The sequence below is a fragment of the Pungitius pungitius genome, chromosome 19 (assembly GCF_949316345.1).
Source record: "Pungitius pungitius chromosome 19, fPunPun2.1, whole genome shotgun sequence".
Lineage (NCBI taxonomy): Eukaryota > Metazoa > Chordata > Actinopteri > Perciformes > Gasterosteidae > Pungitius > Pungitius pungitius.
This window is the reverse complement of record NC_084918.1, coordinates 3,499,333-3,516,674: the sequence shown is the minus strand read 5'-3', so window position 1 is coordinate 3,516,674 and position 17,342 is coordinate 3,499,333. Positions and strand designations below refer to the sequence as shown.

Sequence of the window (17,342 nt, the reverse complement as noted above, 5' to 3'; positions counted from 1 at the left end):
TTCTGCCGCACGTCACCTCCTTTGTCATTCAAATAACCTCATGAATATTTCACTCTCCTCTTCTGACGGCTGGAAGAGAGAACCGACAGAGACATGAAAGACTCGTTATCAGCTCCTCTGCTCCTCTGGCTTTAGGGGTTTGAGTCGGAGCAGTGACCCGTGGGTTGTGGCGCCGGAAACGTTAGAACCCCCCCCCGACGCACACAGACTGTGTGCGCTCACTTGAAGCAGCCCAGCAAGAACACGTGTCCAGGGACACAGTCACCTTACTGTTGGTGTGCAGCGCGACCAGTGGGTGAAAGGTCGAGAGCCACCGAGGCGAGTGGAGGAAACAACGAGGGAACCAATGAAGGAACACAGAGGGAACCAGTGAAGGAACACAGAGGGAACCAGTGAAGGAACACAGAGGGAACCAATGAAGGAACACAGAGGGAACCAATGAAGGAGCACAGAGGGAACCAATGAGGGAACCAATTAGTGCACCCGCTCAGGGCAAAAACACAGGAATGTCAGTGGCCCATGAGAGGACAACTCTTCCCCCCCCCCCCCCCCCCCCCGCCTCGGGGGACCTTTTCAAGTTGAGGAATCGCCTGCCTCTTCCTCCTCCTCCTCCTCCTCACCACCACGTCATGACCCCGTCATATGTCAGTATGTGCCGGTGCACACGTTAGCGAGGTGGAGCATGGCTCCTTTAAGAGCAAGATGTCCTTTTTTCTATTTTTTTGTTGTTGTTGAGAATGAGACTTCAGAACGGGTCTCCAGGGAGGAGGTGGTGGTGTTGTTGGGGGGCGGAAGGGATTCAAACCTCCCCAGCCCCCGTTTAGGACCAAACGGCAGCCCTCTCTGAGCCGCATGCCCTTATCTACCAATGGAATGCAACAGCTGTGCGGGGGAGCGGCGGGGTGGGCTGGCTGAAACCCCCCTGCCAGACCCCCACGCAGCCCCCCCCCCCCCCCCTGGACCCCCACCACCACCACCACCACCTCCAAGCGACGTGCACGGCTCCTGAAAGGCAGCTCAACTAAAAAGTGAGCGAGACACACAGTCAGAGACACTCGGCTCTCTGCTGCACATTCAAAATAGAGTCAGAGGGAGGGGAGAGAGAGGGAGGGAGGGAGGGAGAGAGAGAGAGAGAGAGAGAGAGAGAGAGTCAGGGACACGCAGCGCTGCGAGGGAGAGCACAAAGAGAAGGAAAGTGGAGCAGGGGAGGGGAACAGGAGGCAGAGGGAGAAGGGAAAGACAAAAGAAGGAGAGGGGAGAGGACACGGCGCCGATCGGAGGGGACCGAGCAAATGGCCACGGAGGAGACGGCGGGGGGAGCCAGGAGAGCCACCAAGAGCAAACTGTTTGAGTTCCTGGTCCATGGAGTGGTGAGTGCCGCTGTCCGTCAGTCCCGAGAAGCGGAGCTGGCGTGCATCTGTGCGCGTGCGTGTGCGTGCGCGCGCGCGTGTGTGTGCGTGAGTCGGCGCAGCAGTAGCAGCAGCGGCGGCGGTCTGTGTGTGAAAGATAGCTGGGTAAAGCTGGCCATGTGAAGGTTATTTCCAGCCCCCCCCCTCACTCACTCCCTCCCTGTTAGGAGATGGCTTGAGAGAAGAAGAAGTGGAGCAGCATGGATGGATGGAGCTCAGCAGAGAGAAGGATGGGAAGCAGAGAGAAACACACGCGCACACACACGCACGCACACACACGCACAGAACCGGATGAATGCAGGAATAGAAGCTGAGGAGCGGCAGCAGAAAGCAGGCAGCTCCCCCCTTTGGGCTCCACGGGGAGTCACAGACAGAACTGGGTGGGCAGGGGGCTGGGGGTCTGGAGGGGGGGGGGGGTGGTCTCGGGTTCGGTGCCCCCCCCCCCCCCCCTCAAAGGTCATGCGAGTCTGGGTGTTCGCTCTGGGAGTCAAGGAAAAAAAAACGTTAGAAACTTCTGGTGCCTTTTTGTGTTCAGTTTTCTTTGAAATGTGTAAATGATCCATCGATCGTGAAGCTCCTTCACGGGACAGATGTCGCTCGATCGCTTTCGTTCTACTGCCTTTTCTCTCTTGGAGCTGAAGGGGGTTTTGATGAAGGTCCACTGGGTGGTTTCCGGGGGTCTCGGGGCTTATATATTACCCTCCGACTTGGAATCACCTGCCGACCCCGGGGCGCACGGCGCAGGCTGAAAAGGCCTCCGGTGCGCCTGTAGGCCGCTTGAACCCGTGCTGACGTGAGGCGCTGACGCCGAGCTGGGCTCTCGCCTTCATCGAGGGGGCAACGCAGCAGGTGATTGATAAGCAGGACGAGTGCGTCCCCCTCAGCAGACCAATTAACCTTGGCGAGGTTCTGCTGGGAGCCAAATAGATGGTTTCTTTTTTGTCCCCTCTGTCTCTGTCTCCCCCCACGTTTCACGGTGGAAAACTCTTGTTATAAGAGTTGCGGCAGGTTCCCTCCTTGTGTACACTGCAGAATGGAGAAATATTTATACGGGGGGGTGGGGGGGGGGTTAGGCGCAGTTTGCTCGCATGTGGCGAGGGATGAAGCTTTTGAACTCGCAGGCAATACACATGTGTAGATGCATTCACACACACACACACACACACTCTCATATTTATATACGTGCACACATTGTTGTGGTTACCGAAGGTCGTGGTGTTCCTGCCTCCCAGCAGCAGTGTGTGTGTGTGTGTGTGTGTGTGTGTTGTGGGTGGGCTGAAGGCCCGACTGAGGTCTCTTCTCGTTATCTTACCCTCCCCTCCCCTCCCTCGCCGCTGCGTCACTCCCTCGTGCGCACGCGGAGGTCAGCGGGGGCCGCGGCGATGAGGAGCAGCGCCCTGCGTGGGAAACCCCCCCCCCCGAGAAAGCCTGAGAGCACGGCGCGGGTTCGCGGGGACGCCAAAAGACGGGAGGTGACAGAAAAAAAACGTCCTCCCAGCGCCGAAAAGTGCAATCGAACCGCCGCTTGTCTTCTTGAAACACGGCGTTCCTCGGGGGGGGGGGGTTCCCGGGCCTTCGCTTCCTACCGTCGAGTGCGAGGAGGAGGCGGATATCACGGGGACGGGTATTTCGAAAGGTCGCGTTGAGGTCATCACAACTTTGACTTTCTGATGAATGCACCTAAAACAACGTAATGACACAATGAAAGGAATTCTTCATTGACAATAAGCTCGAGCCCCGAAACGCGTCCCACCCGGGTCACCTCCGACTGGAGCCCAATCACAGAGCCCTTCTTAAAAGCCCCCCCTATCACCCCGTCAACTGCAGCGCGTTCAGCTGAGCGTGAGCTGAGCTCGGCCCCCTCCGGGTCCCTCCGGAGACGCCCCTCAGATATCCGTCCTCATGGCGGAGGTCCGGGCGGCGCGTTGGACTCGGGATTAGGGGGTATTTATGGGAGACTGTTTCTCTGTAGCTGTTATCTGGAAGGCTCAGATTCTCCAGACGGACTCTTGTAACACAACTCTCTTTTTTTTGGGGGGGGGGGGGGTTATTGTCCCACTGGAGTCTGTTAAAGCTCCGCAAGCTGATACCACCGGAGCAGGAGGCCCTCGACCATGTGCTGGCTCGGAGACCCTTCTCAGTTGCCTTGCCCCCCCCGTCCCCCGTCCCCCCCTCCCTTTCTCGCAGGTTCGGAGCGAGCGACAGCGCCTCCAGCTCCTTATCATGCCCCCCCCTTCCCCCAGTTTCAAAGGTCTCGTCCTGCTCTGCATTGTGGTCCCGCTCCATATGGAGCCTCCTCACGGGGAGCCTCTCCCTCTGCAGTACATCACCCGCTTTGTCAGTTCTCCTTCTTTTCTCCTCTGAGTTTGTGGAGCGTCTGAAGATCAGAAGAGATGGTGTGTGTGTGTGTGTGTGTGTGTGTGTGGTTGGGGACACAAACGGTGTGTGTGTGTGAAAGGAAAAGATCATGAAGCTCCCGCCTCGTATCCTTCAGCTGTCTCTCCCAACGTTTACGCCTTCTGTTGCGGTTTCCGTGCCGACGTGAAGGAGGACGTTGCTGGGGGGTCTGACACAAAGAACACTTTTTATTTTTATAAGAATAGAGAGGCAGAGGAGGAAGAAAAGACTCTCGGCAACGTTTAATGGTTTCAAATGTCTAATGTGACAAACTGCCTGTCCTTTGTAGAATATTTATAGTTTGATATTAACCGAGAAGCTGTCAATGATTTGTCATATTTTTGGATCAATTGCTCTCACGATGCATTTCAGGGCCGGAGTGGATTTACTTTTAGTACCGTTTTGAGGCTCTTGTACTAAAGGCTTTAGGCTACTTTTTCCTCTGCCTCATTTATCTGGACGCTCTTAATTCCCTTTTTGTATACAAAGTACTCAAAGATGTTAAGGAATCCGAGGCGTTGTTTTAGACCAGGTGCCCCTAATAAGACACCACCGTCTTTGTGTCCTTTGATATAGCTCGGTTATAGTTCAATTACATTCAAAATGACACAAACTCATGCGTGTAAGCAACACAACAGCTTCGCGTCCAGCGTCTGGAGCTTCACTAACGTGACTCATTTCTGGGATTTTTAATTTCAAAAGGTCAGTTCTTCTCACACACACACACACACACACGGGACCTCTGGGCTCTTGTTCAAAGGGTTCGTTCCTATGAGTCGAAGCCCGATCCGACCCGAGGCAGCGAACCGAGGCAGCTGTCGTGTCGCGGGAGTGAAAAGCACAGGTGAGAGTTCCACAGTTGTTCCTCGCCGTCAAGTCGGGAGCAGACACTGTGTGCATTGTTTAGGGTGTGTGTGTGTGTGTGAGAAAACAAGTCGTTTAGTTTCTTTTTTTTTGTGCAGACAAAAGGAAGGCCGTAGTCCTTGTGTCTTTTGCTGTTCAAACAAAACCCGAATCAGGAACATCTCGGCTCTGGTGTCCGTTTTTTCTGAAATGCATCTCTTCTGAAGGCTCAGACGGAGCCTGAAGTCCATGCAAACAGATCCCTCATTCACAACCTGTGATACACAGTCTGCCTCATGTTTGCCGCTGCCGCTGCTGCTGCTGCACGGGAACAGATTCCAAAAAAACCGCAGATATCTCGTAAGTCGACGTCACAAATTTGCTCAGCGTTCTCGTTGGTGTTGACCAACTCGGCTGCTGTTTGGTTAGAGTAATGTTACCACATGTTACACAAGTCACAAGCCTCTGCAGCTCCGACGGGGAGGGGGGGGGAGCGGAGCGGACTCATTTCATTCCGGACGATAACGATGTCGCACTTTGTCCAATAGGATGGTTTTTGCTTACATCCAACAAATAATAGTAAATCAGAATACGCACATGTGACCCGTCCTCTCTCTCTCTCTCTCTCTTCCCCCCCCCCCCCCCCCCCCCCCCTCCCACACAGCGTCCTGGCATGCCGTCTGGAGCGAGGATGCCCCACCAGGGAGCTCCCATGGGCCCCCCCGGCCCACCGTACGGAGGGAGCCCGGCGGTGCGGCCCGGCCTGCCCTCCACCGTGATGGAGCCCAGCCGCAAGAGGCCCGCCCCCTCCCAGCAGGTCCAGCAGCAGCAGCAGGCCGTCCAGGGCCGGGCCAGGAAGTGAGTGTGCCGACCCGTAGAGCCCCTCGGCGGGGTGGGGGGGCGGATAGAGACCACGACAGGCTGTGGTTGCTTTTGGGACTTCAAACAAAACCAAACCGTGACGATGGCGAATTAATTTTAATCAGATTATTATTTTTTTCTAAACCAAACCATCCCAGATTTACGCCGGTGCACACGGCTGCTACGACGTCACAGGTATCGAACTGGCACCAGCAGCAGAGGATTTCACTATTTGCTATCTTACAATAGCGCTTAAATGACCATTGTCACTGTTTTTAGCATTTAAGAATACTAGATCAGTTAATGGTAGTGTTAGCATGCATGCTAACATTTGGTGATGATGGCTCTAGAGGGAAATAATAGTTGTCATTAAACTAAGTTTCAGACTATTAATCAGACAAAAGTTAAGCATTCTCCCGATTTTCTAAAAGCAACACATCCATTAAACAGAAGAGGGGTAATGAAATCCACGGTGACTTGCAGCCCACAGACGCTTCCACACTGTGACCCCCGAGGATCCGACCGTTTGACCCTTTGTGTGTCTCCGACTCCCTCCCAGCGCTCCTTGTTGCGATGCACCCTTTGCCTTGCTCTTTGCATCCTCTCCTCACCGTCCCAAAAACAACACAACACAACAACAACAAAATCAACTGCGACTGAGTGTGTCTCTTTGTCTCATCCGTTCAGGCCCTCGTCCCTCTATCTGTTGTCTGCTGTTTGACAGTGGATCTGATCACCAGACACACACACACACACACACACACACACGCGGTGTGCGCGCGGTGGACGGATGTCTGTTAGGAGACGAGTGTGTGACAAGTACGGTCACGGGGGGGGGGGGATCAATGCGCTCGCTCAGTCGCTTTCATTCTCTCGGTATCTGCAGCACGATTGATCCACTTACAATTAAGCGGGCATGTCGAACAAGTAGGGGGGGGGAAGGGCAGGGGATGGGGCGAGGGGGGGGGTGCTGTCGTGCGTCGTGAGGCCTCAACCCCCAGATCGGGCCCGGCTGGCAGCGGAGGTTCTGATCGATGGGCCAGGGTGACCCGTCCAGGTGTCTCTTTCTCTGTGTGTGTGTGTCCTCCGGCAAACAAGTCGATGCTTCGGCCGGCTCAGACCCCCTCGACGCTGCCAGCTGGAGGGGGGGGCGGGGGGGGCAGGGGGGTGTGGTACCCGTGTTTGCAGTGTCATTGAGCCCTCGTGGCTGCGGTGACTTTCGGTCCTTTTGCAGAGCCGCTGCTATAAATAGGATTTTAAAGCCGGGTTTGCGTCGCGTGAAGTGGACACTCGACCTTTTCTATATTCTTCCGGTTAGTTTTTCCCCCCCGAGGACCCAAACGCTTTGTGTACTGCAGGGAAGCGCCACGGGACTGTGACGCCGGCGTCGCGCGCTAAGGGGCCGATTTCGCATCACGTTGATGGGGGGGGGGGGGGGGGGGGGGGAAAGAGGCTTGGTACTCGTGGGATTTTAGTGTCGAGGCTTTTATTTCCGTGGTCTCATGGCAGGAACCACTCAGGACAGCTGCCCTTTGAAAGCGTGTCCCGGGCATAACGTTTCAGCTGCCTTTTTATAATCCTCAATTGTAAAGTCGATGCCAAGTGGAAATCGCCTCCTCGAAACATGTGTTGTCGACTCGTTTCGGTTTCCTTCTCTTGATGACAGTTGGTTGCAAAGTGCGTAACCAAACCCAACGCTGATGTCAAAGTGCACCCACTCACAAGAAATGTAACCACCGGAGCGACTTCCTCCGGAACAATGCGCTCCTTCTTTTTGTCCAGAGACTCACTTCCACACATTTTCTCCCCCAGGTCAGTTCCCACGTGATGCATCTTACTTACTTACTTTTCCCATGACGATGCGTTGTTTACTAAAGCCCGGTGTTTTTCATACAAACACCTGAACTTTGATTTTGACACACACCAGTCCCCCCCCCCCCCCCCCCCGTGTGCGTCTGTCTCTGTGTGTTGTCTGTCTGTGTGTGTGAAGCACGATTGTTGTGGTTCACACAGAGACTTTGTTGAATGGCCGTGTCCCTCGGAGGACGCCCCCCCCCCCCCCGCCACCCCCCCTCCCACTCTCTGCTGCACTGTGTGCATGCATGGACGCAAAAACGCGCCCGTCCCAGTGCCCCGCCCCCTGTGTGTGTGTGTTTTTTTTTAGTTTGCATACACTAACGGACCCTTGAACTCAACACCCACCCAACACATTCAGACACACAAAACAGCCCCCCCTTCCTCCCCCCTCCTCACACTGTCAGTACTTGAGTGTGTGTGTCTCGCCACAACTCTAATCGGACAACCTTCGAATCCTCACCAATTCTTAGGAAGCCGGTCGGATTCCCCGGAGCCAATGAGATCCCGGCGCGGCCGATGGACATGAGAGAGCCCCAATCAGATCCCACGCTCGGATCCAAGTAGGAGTTTGTTCTGCTGCATGTCCATTTTTCTCACGTTTGATGACCCCCCCCACCCCCTCCTGGCCTTTTTGCCCCGAGCCCAGCACCCCCTGAATGAGTTCTTTTAGAGTTGAGGCCTGCAGGCCGAGTCCCTGAGATGTAGTGGTGCATGCTTTGGACTGGAGCATGGCATGATGGGACCGAGACTAGAAACATGAGCTACAATCCCATCCAAGACCCCTCTTCCAGGATCCGTTTATAATGGCGGATTGTTGTGATGCAGATGTGTGTTTTCCTTTGCAATGCATCCTGGGATCTTTAAACTCGCCCTGCAGGAGGTTTGTTTTGGGGTATTTGGCATGCTGATGTAACGCCCTGCAAAGAAACCCCCTTCTATATGATGTTATCCAAGGAAAACGTGTTAGGTGACGATCCCTCATAAACAATATATACCAAGATTTATCTGCATTATTTATAACGTTGTATTGCCCCATCCACACTTGAATTAAACCACTTAACAATGTAGTTTGTCGCAGGGATTAGAGCAGGAGACTTTCTGCGTAGCCTTAATGCTAAATATGCAGCCCGTTAGCCTAGCTTAGCATAAAGACTGGAATCCGGGCTTTGTTTACAGGTAACAAAGTAACCAGGTCGGACGTTCACCACCAGGGCCTGAAAGCAGATACGTTTGTTAACAAAATGTAAATAAGGTGTAAATCAAATAATTTAAGGGCATTTGGGAAAGCAAAGGAAGCGGAAGTGTTAAATGATGTTGTGTGTCACTAAATAAGAACGTTCTGACGACCCCACGGCGGCTGATTGTCTGATTGTCCTCTGTCCTTTTGAGAGAGAAACACAGCGTTCAAAATGTTCTTCTCACACAGCGGAAAACTTTCAAGAATGAAAACATCTCCACGCACACACACACACACACACACACACATTCCCCTCCGCGGACAACCGTTCCCCATTCCTCCTGCAGACTGTGTGTGTGTGTGCATTGTGTACATGCAGATAAGAGGTGCGGGATGTGACACTTTTGGGGCTGTGAGAGGCTCTCATCTGCAGGCGGTCAGCTGCATTTCAGATACAACAAACAAACATTTCACCACACACACACACACAGACGCACACAGCTGGGATGCTGGGGTGCTGGATATGGCCCAGCATTTTAGCAGATGGCCTGGGTGCTACGCTATCAGTCACCATAGTAACATGCTCTCTTTTTCCTCTTTCCCTCTGTCTTTCTCTCCCTCTCTCCAGTGCGAAGAGAAGGAAAATGGCAGACAAGATTCTTCCGCAAAGGGTGAGGCTGCCTCTTTATACCTTTTGTTGCTGGCTGTTTTTTTGGGGTGTGTTTTCCCCTTCAATGTCTGCATGTGTGTGTGTGTGTTTATTATCCTTTTGTGTGAAGAAAAAAAGCAAAGGGACAAAAAAAAGATGCCGGTGGTGGTTGTGATGTCAGAGGTTGGTGGAAGGCGCAGAGGGGCCAGATGATTAAGCGTTACGTCCTCATGGGCAGCGGCGTTCATTTGGATGGTGGCTCGTCGTGTTTATTTTTTTTTTCCGAGGTAGTGAGCGGGATGCAGCGGCGGGTGGGGGGGAATTGCCACAGGTGAGCATTAGCCGGAGGTTGGTGTGTTTTTTTCGGGCCCCCGTGGCGCGGCGTTCGCCCCGCAACGCCGGGACGCCTCTCACGCCAGAACTATGGAGGTCTGGAGCGCAGGAGCCAGGTCTTTGGCCCATAACATAACGCAGGCGGCGAGATAGCGGGTAGGCACGCCCCCACCCCGCCCCGCCCCGGGCGCCACTCCAACCGTAATGAGTCAGGAAGCGGGAATGTCTGCCGCACTCTGCCCTTCACTTTGGGCCCGGTGAAAGACAGGGGGGGGAGATAAAGAAGGAACGGGGAGGGGAACAATGGATGGCGGCCATTTAGAGAAAAACATGAAAGAGAGAAGAAGAGGGAGGGAGGAGAAGGAGAGACCGTGTGTGTGTGTGTGTGTGTGTGTGTGTGTGTTAAGTAAGCAGCATCAGCCCTTGATGCTCTGAGGACTTTCATCGGTGTGGTAATGTGTGAGTCCCGGCTGGTTGGCTGCACACTCTGCATCTCATTTCCCCCACCCCCCAACCCGGTGTCCTGAGGATGCCGTGGACCACGGTACGAATGGCACACCGGGAAGTAGTTTATAAAGAAAAGATAAGTCTCATTTGGAGCAGAACATCACACAGAATGACTTATTATCCATATAGTGGAGATGTTTATCAGTGATCTCACGTGCGTTTTTGGTACCTGATCCTGTAGAGATCAGGCGGGGGGGGGGGGGGGCCTTTACGGCTCACGCAGAGCTTCTTCTTCTCTTCCCAACTTTGTCCAAACCCTCCAGACTTTGCTTCCAATTCTAGATCTCTGCCATTTTTAAAGAAACGAGACAACATCTTGGAATGTTGCACGATTTCCATGCGATACTGAGTCCCGGGTTCGATCGTCTCTCCCCCCCCCCCCCCCCCCCCTCCCCCCCCCCCCCCCCCCCCTCCGAGCAGATCCGCGAGCTGGTCCCGGAGTCTCAGGCCTACATGGACCTGCTGGCGTTCGAGCGCAAACTGGACCAGACCATCATGCGCAAGCGCGTGGACATCCAGGAGGCGCTGAAGAGGCCGATGAAGGTAAGGGGAAGCGTCGGCGAGACGGGGGTCTGAAACACTCTCTTCTGAGAGGACAAAAGGGTTCTTGGACGTCGCAGAGCTGGACCACGACGTTGCAGCCCACGGGATTTGATGAGATGTCCGTTGGATTTGTGGTGTTTGTTTTGTGCCCTTGTGTCAGCAGCAGAAGCGTAAACTGAGGCTTTACATATCCAACACCTTCAACCCGGCCAGGCCCGACGCCGACGACTCCGACGGCAGCATTGCATCGTGGGAACTGCGAGTGGAGGGGAAGTTGCTAGATGATGTGAGTTTTTTTCATCTAATTCATCTAAAATACGGATACCATTGAATAGTTAATTTTTTTTTTTTTGTCCCTTACATGTGGAATTGTACCCACGGGGGGACTGAAACATCAAATAACTGGGACTTGCCGCAGGGTGTCATTAAAAACCCGGCTTGCCCTGTGAAAAACGTTTGCTTCTCGGGGTCGTTCGTGTCCAGCGGCGATGGTTATGTTCTCAAACTAGTTTTGGAAAGAAAAGTGGCGTCCGGCTCGGGGGGGGGGGGGACATATCATGCGAAGGAACGAGCGCTGGCGGGGGCCGAGCGGCGACGTCATCTCGCGAAGCGTTTGGGTCTCTCAGACCTCAGACATTTCTGGCCGGGCCTCGGAGGAAGTGGACCCTGAGAAAAAAAGCTCCTCTCACTCACCCTCTCGTGGTTCTTTAAACGTGGCGAGCCGACGTTTTCCGTTGCACCCGTGCGTTCTAATTTAGACATCAGCTAACGACACCCCCCCCCCCCTCTCTCTCTCTCTCTCTCTCCCCCCTCCCTCTCTGTCCCACAGCCGGGGAAGCAGAAGAAGAAGTTCTCTTCGTTTTTTAAGAGCCTGGTGATCGAGCTGGACAAAGACCTCTACGGGCCTGACAACCACCTGGTGGAGGTTAGTTCAAACATGGCCGCCGCACCCTGACCACAGAGGAAGAGGCTTCGTATTTAGAGCAGCGCTGACCCCGTCACCATGGCGATCGGCGGTTTCACAAGCGAATGAACGTCAGCTGCAAATGTCATCAGGGGCGGCTCAGCGTTGCTGTTACTTTTTTTTTATCTTTCATAAAAAAATAGAAATACTCATTCAAACGAACGGAATGAACGTTCACAATGGAAACATTCTCAAATTTGTTCATGCATTTCAGACTCTTCTCTACTCGCTCATGCTTTCAGAAAAGTATGTTACAAATCTTTCATACATTCTGTGTATTATTTTTATAATTTTCAATCCTATTAAAACTGTATTTGAAGCTTTGTTATTTTTTTAATGTCCTGGATGGATTGTCCAGACTCCTTTCTCTCTGTTACTGTAATATTTCCGTGATGGGACCGGTAGGAAAGAGGCTTTAGTTATTGCAGAGGAGTCACACAGCAGTTACCATGGCGACCTTTGTTACCGTAACACAATGAGATTTATTTCCCCTCTCACATCTGTTTAAAAAATGAAGCCACAGACAGAAGACTTTTTGGCTCATCCTCCAGAGACCCATAAAAAGACAGGAATGTTTTTTTGTCTTTTCCCTCTTTGAGGAACCCGATGTAACAAAGGAAATATCACGTTCTAATCGGCGAGGTGACGTCCCAGGTGAAGCTAATTGCACTAACGAGGGCCCAGCTGGTCCTCCCACACAGGTGTTTGTGATGAGTGGCCCTGATCAGACTCTCCCGATAAAGCACATGCCTCTGAAACGGTCATGGTCTCATTTTTATCTCTTCAAGGTTCACATCTGGACACCTTGCTCATCACCTTGGTGCATTCACCTGAGATTTCACATCCACCGCTGTTAAGGCTTTTGTACACGCGGCCGGTAGTCAAAGTCTTTATTCACTTTACACAAAATAAAACATAGTCGTGTTTTTTTTCTAATACCTTGAGGTAAAATCTGTACTTTAATCTGCTCTGATTCAGCCGTTGGCTGGAGGGAACAAACGCTGCTCTGTATCGCATGCACAAGCCTCTGCAATCCGCTGCTCCTTAGAGTCACTTCCTAGCTTTCATCCTTTCGGTTTCAAAGTAAAAAAAAAAAAAAAAAAGCCTTTATTCTGCAGTTAGCGCCACGCGGTTCACCCCTCGCTATCTTAGGTTTTCTCAGCACAATGTGCGCGGCCGGTCCGCAGATATTTAACCTCTCAAGGAACCACAGGCGCTGCGCTCTAACTCGAGATCACAGCGGTTAAATGTGCATCTATTAACTGTGCCAAGTCTCCGGCTGCTTTATTAAAGCCCCTTAAAAACTGAATTCTACACTAACATGAAAGGAACGATGTATTCTATAAGGGTGCAATACCACGTGCGGAAACTGATGAATGAAACGCACGTTTGGATGTAGATACGTGGATGTTTGTTTTCGCAAAAGTGCGAAAACCACCGGGGCGATGAAGTGTGATTTGAAAAAAAAAAAAAAAAAAAAGACCATTCAGCCTGAATAAACCACCTCAGTTTGGGGTGTGTAGTCACCCTGCCGCGCTCTGCTCCTCCAGTGGCACCGCACGCCCACCACGCAGGAGACGGACGGCTTCCAGGTGAAGAGGCCCGGCGACGTGAGCGTGCGCTGCACCCTGCTGCTGATGCTGGACTACCAGGTGAGGGCGCCCTCCCCCCCCCCCCCCCCCCCATACCCCCCATCGCCGGGTTTAGAGGCGACCAGACGCAAGGGTTGCAATGCGATTTCATACATATACGTGTGTGTGTGCGTGTGTGTGTCCCTGCAGCCTCCCCAGTTCAAGCTGGACCCTCGGCTGGCTCGCCTGCTCGGCATTCACACCCAGACCCGGTCCTGCATCATCCAGGCCCTCTGGCAGTACGTCAAGACCAACAAGCTGCAGGACTCCCACGACAAGGAGTACATCAACTGTGACAAGTACTTCCAACAGGTACGGGACCCCCCCCCCCCCCCCCTTCCCGGTGTCGCATCTGTGGTTTTGGAAGCCGTTTCATTCCTTATTTTTAAACGTGTGTTCTATCTCTGGACGTGACTCATGTGTTTTTCTGGCACTGGGTGTTGTTGACAGACGGTTCTCCCTCCTCTGCAGATCTTTGACGGCCCTCGGCTGAAGTTCTCTGAGATCCCCCAGCGCCTCACCAACCTCCTCCTGCCCCCCGACCCCATCGTCATCAACCACGTCATCAGGTAGGTTCCTGGTCCAGACCGCACAGGATGTACATTTGGAGGGGAAAAAACAGTTTTTACTGTTAAATTGACGTTATTACTGTAAGAACGAACCTTTGCTCTCCGTCAGCGTGGATCCAAACGACCAGAAGAAGACGGCCTGCTACGACATCGACGTGGAGGTGGAGGATCCCCTGAAGGGCCAGATGAGCAGCTTCCTCCTCTCCACCGCCAACCAGCAGGAGATCGCCTCCCTGGACAACAAGGTGAGAGCCGTTGGGTACGAGTCACATGAAGGGAGACCGGGTTCTTTTTTGCTGCGTTGTAAAACCGTCGCTCTTTCAGATCCACGAGACCATCGAGTCCATCAACCAGCTGAAGATCCAGAGGGACTTCATGCTCAGTTTCTCCAGAGATCCCAAGGGCTACATCCAGGACTGGCTCAAATCCAGAGCCGAGATCTTAAGGTTGCATGTTTATATTTCTTCTGAGATCTTGATACTTCCTGTCACATGTGACATCCCCCCCCGTAACTCCCGGGTTCCTCCTCGCCGGCTGCAGCTAATGACGGACGTGGTGGGGAACCCCGAAGAGGAGCGGCGGGCGGCGTTCTACCACGAGCCTGGTCCCAGGAGGCCGTCAGCCGCTACTTCTACTGCAAGGTGAGGAGACGTCTTTTTTTTTTTTTAAACACCCGCCTCGCTGGCGGCTCCGCCTCCAGGCGCCACGGTGACGCGTCTTCTCCTTCTCGTCCCCCCCCCCGCAGATCCAGCAGAGGAGGCAGGAGCTGGAGCAGGCCTTGGCGGTCCGCAACACCTAAGGCGAGGAGGAGGCCGTCGTTCACCGCACGCGTTCGGGTCGAGTCCCTCGGAACCGCCGGCCCGATTAACGAAACCCCCCCCCCCCCCCCCCCCCCCCCCTCCTCTCGCCACGCTCCGCTTGTTCTTCTTTTTTTAAATTTTTTTGTAAATATATCACACAAAACTCCAGAACCGGCTGCTCGGACGCGGCAGCTTTTTTTTTTTTTTTTTTAGGGAGGGGGCGGGGTTTCTCACTTCATGTTTTCCTGCCTGAAATGGATTCATTGTTTGATTGTGCGAGCGACTGTGTCTTTTTTTTTTTGTTCTCGTTAGGAGAGTGTGTGTTTTTTTTTTTGATCGACGGTTCGACGCACGAATCAATGCGATCACTAACCCGCGGAGTTGTCGCTTCCATTCATGTTTCGGGTCAGAGGAATCCGTCCGAACCTCCGATTGTGTCTCATTTTTGCGTTATTTGCCGGCACCCAGTGTTACACAAATGAACCCAAGTGTTACCACTAGAATAGTGTTCAAGTATTCATCATGGCATAAACAATAATAGCTTTTTCTTACCTTGATATGCCCACGTACGCGTTGGGGCCGCTGTCTTTTGTCTCACTGCCTCGTCCCCGTGGTGTTTGTGCGCTGAAGGTTTTACCAAAGGTTGCAACGAGAAGAAGAGAAGCACGATGGCCGAAAAAAAGAGAAATCCGCTCCTGGGGTTTTCCACTGATTTGCAAAAACATTTCCTTGTGAGGTGGTCGTAAAAAAAAAAAAAATCAAAAAAAAAATCAAACAATCTGGGTCGTTTCGGAGGGGATTCAGTCCCAAAGGTTTGCCTTTTATAGCCAATTAGGCCTCAGGTTTTTGTAAACAAACTGTAAAATGTTCTTGCAATGAACACTGAACCCCAGGTCTGCAGGATTTGGTCCATTTCTACACTTTTATGTTCAATGAAGAATCATTTTAGAGATGTGAATGTACATATGTGTTTTTTTTCCTTCCCTTAAAAGGGCCAACTGTATAGTACACGACAGACTATTAGTGTTTTTTAGTAAGTTACGTGGTGCATTATGGGAGCTCGTGAGTTTAAATGAGTTTGCAGGAATGTTAGTGTTCCTCCGAGTGCTATCTCGGGTCGGGGGGGATTTATTTTAGGTCCACATCCCGTCACCGCCGTGGGAGCCACGAAGACCTCCCTCGCTTTGATTCTCAGTAGCTGAAACTCTCTGCTCTCCCTTCACACCTTGTTTTTTTGTAATGACACTTGACTTTTATGTATGCGTCGTCATATCGGAGGGAAGACTTTTTTCTTTTTTTTAGGGGGGGGGGGGGGGGGGGTGTCGTCTTCTTCTCCGCAGTCACTTTTCTAGCTGGAACCCTTTGGTGGGGTTTCGTTGCACTGTGCTTGTAAATCGGATCCCGGGCAGACGCAAAACCAGTGGTGATGACGACGTCACGATGACCTATGCATGCTCCATGGACATTAATCAATACATCTGATGCGATTGTGTGTGTGTGTGTGTGTGTGTGTAAATATAAAAAGCTGGCATAGCAGTCTGTGTGACGAGAAGAAGAACTTTAGTTGAAATGCCTTCGGGAAACTTTTTTGCCAAAAATGATGAGCCCTACCAGCAACTTCACTGTAGGTGTGACTTTTCTTTTTCTGAGCTGTGTTTTTTTTCTTACTAGGACTAAGTAATAACTGCACTCGTTAGGGGGACAAAGCGTAGCCGTCTGTCTTTGTGTGTGGGGGGGGGGGGGCATTATGTCGTTGTCGTAGAGTCACTGATTCACTTGCACCCTCTTCTGGAGGAAACTCAAAGCTGCGACTCCTGGGGGCGCCTCCTCAGCGTCGGGCGCCACGGCGTGACAACAAAGTGTCAACGCGTCTCCGGTCACTAAGCCAGAGACACGCTGTGGACATGTCTCGTCCCTGCATGTGTGCGTGCGTGTGTGTGTGTGAAGACGCTCCATCTCTCTGGTCACGCTGTTGTCCGAAGCGTCACCTACAGGAAGGTGATAGTATACGTAACACTGTTTATCTGTTCACAGCAGACTCGTTTGGTGATTCTAATAAAAAAAAGGAGGAAAAAAAAAAAAAAGGGAAATCAGCTGTGACGATGTGAGACAGCCTGGATGTAAATAAAGAAGCGCTTGCCAAAGTTTGTAAATGCCATGATTTCTAAAGAGTCTTTCTTTCACCTTAATGGACACGGCAGGTTCAGCAAGGAAATAAAAAACTTACACATTATTATCTAAAAATCGTTTTTTACAAGCTGGGAAATGTGCTTTAAATGAAATTGCGCTTAAAATAAGTTTAAAAAAAATTCTTAAAAGTAACAGCTTTCGTGATTATTCTTAAAGCAACAAACAGGAAAATCGATTTAAGTAATGCTAAAAAAGGGGGGGCGAACGTTTAATAAAACATGCTGTATACACATTGAGTTAAGAGCCAAAGGATGATTAATTTTAAACAAAACTCTCAAACATTCGAGGGGCAACATTACTCAAGTGTTGATAGCCGCGTCTTTATTGTTTTCCACCACAGATCCTCTCCGTATAAAGCAAATTTAACTTCCATCTTCTCCACATTCCATTTCTCTGCAAGAACCGACCATGCAAATGAGTAAGCGACCCTCCTGAACCAGCCCCCCCCCCCCCCCCCCCCCCGTTTGACGGGCCCGTTCCTCAGGAGGTGGCACACAGGCCTTTTGTTGTTCGCCACCAGGGAGCAGGTGGAGGCCCCGGCGATGTAATGCTGACTGCAGCCATGCTCCCGCCTCAGAAAGAGCCTCTTTCACCCTGCTGCCTCCCCCCCCC

The 17,342-nt window shown here is 52.2% G+C and overlaps 1 protein-coding gene across 1 annotated transcript; it reads left to right on the top strand.

The window, feature by feature from the left end:
• Nucleotides 1-1,020: 1,020 nt before the first annotated feature.
• On the top strand, nt 1,021-16,624 carry smarcd3b (SWI/SNF related, matrix associated, actin dependent regulator of chromatin, subfamily d, member 3b). The gene is given in 15 exon segments (XM_037456411.2): nt 1,021-1,370; nt 5,314-5,507; nt 9,173-9,215; nt 10,454-10,576; nt 10,740-10,862; nt 11,406-11,501; nt 13,091-13,192; nt 13,322-13,483; nt 13,643-13,740; nt 13,850-13,985; nt 14,065-14,164; nt 14,167-14,186; nt 14,281-14,338; nt 14,341-14,381; nt 14,486-16,624. Coding segments are annotated over 15 exon segments (1,428 nt in total). The 5' UTR covers nt 1,021-1,292; the 3' UTR covers nt 14,540-16,624.
• Nucleotides 16,625-17,342: the final 718 nt, after the last annotated feature.